The sequence below is a fragment of the Alligator sinensis genome, unplaced genomic scaffold, assembly GCF_000455745.1.
Source record: "Alligator sinensis unplaced genomic scaffold, ASM45574v1 scaffold235_1, whole genome shotgun sequence".
Taxonomy (NCBI): domain Eukaryota; kingdom Metazoa; phylum Chordata; order Crocodylia; family Alligatoridae; genus Alligator; species Alligator sinensis.
The window spans coordinates 317,989-325,387 of record NW_005842042.1 but is presented as its reverse complement, the minus strand read 5'-3'; the positions used below and the strand labels follow the sequence as shown (position 1 = coordinate 325,387).

General features: G+C 46.9%; 2 protein-coding genes across 8 annotated transcripts in view; one reads left to right on the top strand and one right to left on the bottom strand.

Moving 5' to 3' along the window:
- Positions 1-1,533: 1,533 nt before the first annotated feature.
- POLE3 (DNA polymerase epsilon 3, accessory subunit) lies at positions 1,534-6,007 on the bottom strand. 6 transcript variants are annotated; one of them, XM_025203024.1, is made up of 5 exons: positions 5,987-6,007; positions 5,411-5,492; positions 4,661-4,746; positions 3,319-3,437; positions 2,323-2,483 (listed from the first exon to the last, which is right to left on the bottom strand). In XM_025203024.1, exons 2-5 carry the CDS (start codon positions 5,474-5,476, stop codon positions 2,323-2,325), a joined length of 432 nt encoding a protein of 143 aa, XP_025058809.1. In that variant the 5' UTR covers positions 5,477-5,492; positions 5,987-6,007. The 6 variants fall into 6 exon arrangements, with proteins under 6 accessions (XP_025058810.1, XP_025058809.1, XP_014374989.1 ...); XM_014519503.2 differs by lacking the exon at positions 5,987-6,007 and adding an exon at positions 5,758-5,979; XM_025203023.1 differs by lacking the exon at positions 5,987-6,007 and adding an exon at positions 5,758-5,979 and having other exon boundaries at positions 5,411-5,486.
- A 69-nt stretch (positions 6,008-6,076) lies between these two features.
- CUNH9orf43 (chromosome unknown C9orf43 homolog) overlaps positions 6,077-7,399 on the top strand; it is a 22,156-nt gene continuing 20,833 nt past the window's right edge. The window contains exons 1-2 of one of the 2 annotated variants that reach the window (XM_025203022.1): positions 6,077-6,125; positions 6,280-6,659. In XM_025203022.1, coding sequence (XP_025058807.1) covers positions 6,305-6,659 — 355 coding nt within the window. In that variant the 5' untranslated portion in view covers positions 6,077-6,125; positions 6,280-6,304. Of the gene's footprint in view, positions 6,126-6,236; positions 6,660-7,399 lie in introns of those variants that run through there. The other variant, XM_014519501.2, reaches the window with a different exon arrangement.

Genomic DNA, 7,399 nt, shown 5'->3' with positions numbered 1-7,399 from the left:
TTCCTCCTCTCCGACATGCCTGCTGCAATTCAATCACACCAGAAGGCTGATCAAATCCCCAGTGAAGAAACCTCAAGCACTGTAACTCCTATATCTAATCCTTTAACAATTATACACTAGGCTTGGTGTCACCCTTGGCTATGCAAGGGGAGGCAGAGTTATAAAACACAAAATAGTTCATCTTTTTACTGGTTGGAGGAACCAAAGCTTTAAAAAACAACCCCCACCCCCCCCACCACCCAGGTATCTGTATAGAACCTGGCTTTTATTTAAATAAAATAATGCTCCCCTCCAGGAAGAGATGCACCTCAGGTACATACTGCAAGAGGTATCAGATCTTCCATGCAGCTGTGTTTTAACTGAACCCCTTAGGAAGACAAGTCATTCCTTTCAAATAATCTCAGCTATCATTGTTTGCAATCCTGCAGAAGCTGTACACACAAGAGCTCTGCTAGTTTTCTACCGGTTTCAATGTCTGGAGCACTGTAAGATGGTGTTATAACAGTGCAGCAGCAGCTGAACTCCTGCTTCAGATGCAGTATCAAACAATAAGGTGCCATTTCTCACAAATGCTCTCAGTTTAGCCTGAATAAGCAGAACTGGGGAATTTTCAATACTTTAAAACTTGGATAAAAGAAAGTTTGGGAAATTTTGAAAGATTTTAAATTTAGGTCAAAGAGTTGGTTTACAATTATTTGATTTTGTTCTTCGTGTACAGACTGCACAGAAGGGATGTATTCAAGAATGAATTTCTATGGGGAGGTACTATCCCCATGAATATGGAAGGGGGAAGGTATTCAGGACAGAAGCTCAAGTGCTCAAAGAGCAAATTACTACAGAAGAGAAAAAAATACTGAATGTAGCAGTTTTCTTTAACCATTGCATCAGCTAATCCATTTTACCTGAGCTAGTACAGGAAACCCTCGCTGTTCACGGGGTTCGGCATTCGCGGCTTCAAATATTCATGAATGCCGAACCCACATCTTAAATATACTTATAGGAGTTCCTTGGGAGCTCCATGCTCCTGCCACCACTGCCAGAGCAGCTGTGCCCTACCCCCATTCATGAACGCAGTGCCTTATTCGCAGATTTCACATTCTCATGATCCCCGTAAATGGTATCCCCTGTGAATGGTGAGGGTCTCCTGTATTTTGAAAGTTGCACCTTTTGCCCCCTAGGGAAGGCAAATACTTTTCTCTACTATATTTCTAGGGCTTACCAGGACAGGAGGTAGAATGATTTTTTTAAATCAGTTTTGGAAAACTTGTGTAAAAAAGGATACCAGGGGAGCTGCACTGCCTAAAGGTAAACTATATCCATTAGAAAATTCTATCCTAAGAACATGAGAAGTTTGAACAGATAAAGGATACCCTGCTGTCACATCCTTTCTGCAACTCAGCATATAAAGGGTGAGTGATGCCACCATCTGATTGATTAGGGAACAAATGCCAGCCCAAAGAAAATGTACAGAACTTGACCTTAATCCTTCCCAGCCTCACACTTGCGACACAGACAAGATTTGTTAGTTGTTAATTGTTTCAGATTTCTTTTTTTTTTTTTTAAATATAAAAACCCTGTTGGCCTCACAGCATTTGAAACAAACAAACCCCCAAACCAAAAACAAATACTTTGGGTATTAAATTACATTGCAGAAGCACAGTAAAACGCTTTGAATGCGATTGATCCTAGGCAAGAAGAGTCAATCCTGTAGAGAACTGGTTGCTGAATGGTCTTACTGCAGATCACTGTCAAGGTTGCAACCAAATAAGGGTGTCACTGTCACATTTGGAAAGAGAAGGCACAGCCAGAATTAAAGAAAATAAAGGGATGCAGCTAGGAACCTCTTCTCCCCATATACAAAAAAATTTTGTGTTCAGCCTTTAAACCATTAAGGCATCAACATTATGTAAAACTTAAACCCAACTTAAGGCCTATCAAATTCAGACTTGGACCCAGTTAGTAAAACAGGCTTATTCAGCATTTTCATGTAGGTTCTTCTGCCCAGCTTCCTCAGTGGGAATCTTGAATGCTGCATTTTGGAATAAATCCAGCATAAAGCCCACAGTCAATTACATCAGTGGCTGTTCAGAAGTAAGGAGACAATGCCAAGATCCCTGTGCCACCAGCAAGAGGTTCTCTTTCACTGTAAAAGCTGTAGAAGACTCATCAGTTCCCCTCTTGCATGAAAGTTAAAGCAAGGAGTGAACAAGCCCCAGGAACAGTGTGGAGCTTTACCAAAAAACAGAGGGGCACAAAGTTGATTTACAACATTTATGTCCCTATGCCAAGAGTCCAGCCCCAGTGCACATCTCTCCAGGAGGCTCAGTTATCCACCTCTTCCTCTTCATTCTGTTCCTCTTCCTCCATTCGTTCATCATCATCATCGTTCTCCTCCTCTCGGCTTTTGTCTTGTTCCTCAGAGTCTGCCTTCTTGTCTTTATCCTTTCTTGCCTCTTTCTTTCCTTTTTGCTCTCGCCTGTAAACTAGCAAAGCAAAAACAAACAAACAAAAATAAAGACAGCTGGCTGTATGTATGTTGATGGGCACAGTAGGAACAATTCCGTGGCCTAGTGCAGTGGTTCTCAACCTTTATAGACTCAAGGGCCCCCTCAGAATGTGTCAGTACTTATTTTTCCAGTCAAAAAAAACGAGTGAAAACTAAAAGAGCAGTTCTTCTGTTGCAAAGGACTCAGTAAGTCACAAGGTCATAGCAGGTCAGAATGTCTGACACTATGGATTTCTAATTGAAATCTCTAGGTTTATTCTGTAAATCATATGTAGATGTTTGCACACCTAACAGTATTAATATTGTACAGCCTCTTGCAGCACCCTTAAAAGGGATCTCATAGCACCCTGGTTGAGAATCACTATTGATAGTGCTCATTCCCATGATTTAGAAGCTCTCCAGGTTCTTCTGGCTGACATCAACTGGAGCAGTGAAGCTCCCAGTTGCAGTAACCCACCCTCTTATTTTAGCTGTGCCAGCAAACTCTAAAGGATGTGCAGGTCAGCAGAATGCTTATGAAGATACTGAAGCTTACATGTAGCAGGAAGCACAAAAGACTCTACCTAGACAAAAGTGATGGGGGAAGGTTACATGAACCACAAAAGTGCCTCCTCAACCATCAACAATTATAAAATTACACCACACCAGTGTTAATGAACCACATGTTATCTGTCCCCATGCAAACTTCAATACAGGCTGTGGGGCAGAGATAAGAGACTTGGCACAGGGAACAATATTGGACAACCAACTTTCGAAATAAATAGGAGCTCATACTGCTAGTCTTTACACAATGTGAATTTAGAGAATGTTACCTTCCAGTGATTCTTTTAAAGGGGCTACAAATCGCTGGAACTCCATTTCCTCCATGGCTGAGAGAACGTCTCCAGCATTCAGTGTTTTTCTCTTTCCTTTCATTGCAAAGTTATTTGCACTAATTGAAGACAAGCAGAATAACAGAAATCAAACAGCAGAAATTGACTCCAGTTACCAGTGGTTTTAAGCATCACGGTCAACTCGAAACGTTTCAGAGAGTGATGATTTTTGTCACCACAGTTATAAGTGATGCTTATAACTGACCAGGAAATTAACTATAACAGATTAAAAACAAACAAACAAACAAAAAAACAAACAACCAACCCACCCCCCTTTGTGTTTATATTCTGCATTTATGTTTGTAGCCAGTTTTTGTTTAGTTACATTTTTCTGTTGTTGTGGGAGTTTCATAGAAGTATAACAGGGAAAATTATTTATTGGTGTAACTGTAAAACTGAAATGGCAAGTTTCAAGGCAGGTGCACTTTTAAAAAATTGCCTTTAAGAGACATTTGAATGTTAACAACTTTAGATTTAATCAAAGAGTATAGATGTACAAGAAAGTGAAACTGTCAGCTGTGGGACTCAGCTGCACATGGTCCTAGTGGCTGGGAGCCTCCTCTGCTGAGAAGACAATAAGGCACAGTGTGATCTATTGCACAATTCCATAAACATGCCTCCTGCCATGCACGTGTACTTAGATCACATGGCACCTTTACCTGCACATGGAGAGGGGTCCTAAGTAATCAAATAAACACTCAGTGACACACCCAGTAATTTCCTAGTCTGTTTAGAACAACATTCAGCAAGCAAGTCAAAGGACTATGATGGAATCACATAACAAAACTAAAAGGCACCCCTTCATTAAACGGATGTTTGATTAAAAAAAAAAGAAAAAAAAGGCTGGATACTTTTATAACCAATATCACCACTGTTATAGCTAGTAAAGCAAACTAAAATGATCAGGTAAATCAACTGTTATGTTTGATGGTTAAAGATGACCACTGGCAAGTTTACGGTAACTCACCACTAATAGTCCATGCCCTCATTATTAAACACCATAGAAAGCATTTTACAGCAGCAAATATTGTCCACTGGTACAGAGGCAAAGTGATTTTTGCCCAGAGGGACAAATCATCATTGGCACCATGGTGCTTAATCAAGAAACTATAATGAATCACAAGATTACATTACAGGTTAAGACTCCATGAAGCTTTAGCAACCCCTCATAGATATTTATCACCAATGGGTATTTCATGAGAAGCAGTGAAAATCCTGCCCCCACAAGTGGACTATCTGCAGATCAACTAGTTGCTGTTGATTTGATCCAAGAGATGCTTACCATGATGTTGCATACAGCACAAACACACTTGCAGCTCGAGATATTGCACTTCGAGCTTCTTTGGAAATATTTACTCCATCAGGAAGCTGAAAAGAAAGCAGCATCATTTTATCAGAGGCAATGCAGTTCATACAGGTCAGGAAGCCAAGGAATGATTCAAGCTTTACATAATTTCTGCCTGAAAGAACCGGTACAGCAGGGGGAGATTGAGGCAGAGGGAGAAAAAAGTATTTGGGGGTTTGCCTCCCCAGCAGGTAAGTCCCACATAGCTGGGGCCCCACTCAACTTACCCCTGCTCCTGCCTCTGCGGCACTGTCCCTCACTGCGGGGACCTCGATCTAGCCCCCATCCCTTCCCTACCCCAGAGACTGACCCGCTGGGCTGGGGCGCATGCGTGCATGCAGACAGGCACTCAGCCCCCACCCCAGCCTCGGATCCACTCCAAGATCTACCGGTGGATCGAGACCTGCTGCTGTACAGCCACCCGTTCAGCCAAGCCACATAGAGACTACACGGGGAGAAGTCACCAGCAAGGCTAAAAACCAGGTGTCTATTCTGGACACATCAAACCGCTGAGTCCAAAAGTAGTTAGTTACTCTAACTTCTCAAATATACAATCAGAAAGGCCAAGGATTTAACCTCTTCTTCCCACAGTAGTCAATGTAACAGCTGTCACATTTCAGATGTCGAGGGGTAATCTCAAATGTGCAGCATCCATTTATCAAGCATCTCGATGCTGATGGTACTTACTGCTTCTTTAATAATCCGAGTGATGACAGCGTTGGGCAAGTTCAAGTCCTCTGGTCGTTCTGCCATCTTGCGACACCTGGAACTAAAACCAGCGTTATGAATTCACCAGATGCTTTTCTCTCCCATGCAGCTCTGCTTATAAAACACTCGGTCCCATGACAGGTATCACCCCAAGACATCCTTGCCTCTCCTAGTCTACGCTTGTTTCATCCATGCAGCAGATCTAGCAAGTCCTACTTTGCAAAGCGTCTAAAGCTGGGGTTTCCTACCACAACCCCCGCGCTGCCTCGAGATCCTGACAAGGGTGCCGCGGGGGCCACCCGGCTAGACGCGCCCGCACGACTCACACGGTAAACCCTGAGGGTCAGGCAGGCACCCGCACCTCCGGCCTGTTGCAACGAGACGACGGCTCTAGTTTCCCGGAAGGTGAGAACCGAGGGGAGGGGAAGAGGAGGCGTCTTCCGAGGGGGCCTCGAGTCCAGAGAAGGCGACACCCGCTCACCGCGCGCAGAGGCCCGGCCAACCGAACCGCGCGCCAGCCCTGACCCCTGACCCCCGACCCCTCCCTGCTCGCACCGCGCCGCCCGCCCGCCGGCGTAGTCGGCCTCTCCTTTCCCAGCGTGCACCGCGACCGCTCCTCCTCCTGCGCGTGGGTGGTTGCCTGGTAACCCGCGCGGGCGTGCCTGGGCCCCGGCTACGGCGGCCCCGCGGAGAGGTGAGCGAGGGGGACCCCGCAGACAAGGAGGGCCCGGGGGCGTGGCGGGGCGGGGTTAGCCGGGGAAGGGCGGAGGTGGGCGAAGCTTGAGGGCACTGGGCGGGGCTGGGGTGGGTGGAGGGTTCCTCCCTGTGAGGCTGATGGAGCTTGGCAGGTCCCCGTGGCCTGGGTGCTGCAGGATGACGCCCTCCTCCCCCTGCCCTGTGGGCCCTGTCTGCTGTGGGCAGGGAGCCCCACGGCCACGTGCTGCCAGGTCACTGCTGTCCCCCAGTGCCCGAGTGACCATGAAAACGGCGGACGTGGACCAGTGGGATGAGACCATCTGCGACATGGCTGCTTGTCCGCACCCGCAGTGCTGGGACACCCTCCGCAGGGTGGAGCAGGGACGACCTCGCATTCGTGCCAGGGACTTGGACCCCCTCTGCAGAGCGTCTGTGGAAAGCGAAGGTAAAGCCCGAGGCAGCGGCACCACTGGCAGGACAAACACGTTCCTCACGTTAGTGAATCCTGGTAAAGTTTCCCAGGAGTTAGCAGGTCAGGTTAAACCCTGTTCATCGTTATACGTTTAAAAGCTGAAAACGACCATCGTGTTGTCTAACCCAGTGGTGCTCAAACTAACGCTGCCACCGCGCCCCTGCCGCCAGATCTTTGGACCCAGGGGAGCCCTGTGGTGTGGATAACACAGCTCCAGGGGACCCATGGGGACAGGCACTTGGAGAAGAAAGGACAGTTACTTACCTTCTTACCGTAATTGTGATCCTTCATGATTGTGTATGCATCTGGATCCTGGGTATGGCAGGTCCCAGCCACAGGGGCAGCTGTGATGCTCCCCCGTGGCCACGCAGCCCCTGCCTAGTCAGGCTCTAATGTAGCCCCTCTTTGATCACTTGCCCACCACACCTTGTTCTTATCTGAGAGATAATGTAAGGGAGGCTGCCAGTGGGCTTTGGAGTGAGCCTGAATCCATACAAACCACCACTGGGCCCCTTATGGACCCCCCTAGTCATAGCTCTGCCCTCAAGCTAAGTAGCCCTTGTCTCTGCAGGGCACTTGTAGCCTTAAGGCAGGGGCGGGCAATTATTTTGGGCGGAGGGCTGCTTACTGAGTTTTGGCATGCCATTGAGGGCTGCATGGCAGGCAGCCAAGAGCAGATAAATATTAATTTTCTACATTTTTTAGGGGCCCCACAGGCTGGATAGAACGGCCTGGCGGGCCACATCTGGCCTGTGGGCTGCATTTTGCCGACCCCTGCCTTAAGGGCTCATTTCGTGGCT

Bases quoted from the DNA above. Each gene is read 5' to 3' on its own strand.
- POLE3 (XM_025203024.1), bottom strand. From the start codon at position 5,476: ATGGCAGAACGACCAGAGGACTTGAACTTGCCCAACGCTGTCATCACT. The intron at 3,438-4,660 runs GTAAGCATCTCT...GTCTTCAATTAG, and splicing joins GTGCTGTATGCAACATCATG to TGCAAATAACTTTGCAATGA. The intron at 2,484-3,318 runs GTAACATTCTCT...TTGCTTTGCTAG, and splicing joins TTTAAAAGAATCACTGGAAG to TTTACAGGCGAGAGCAAAAA.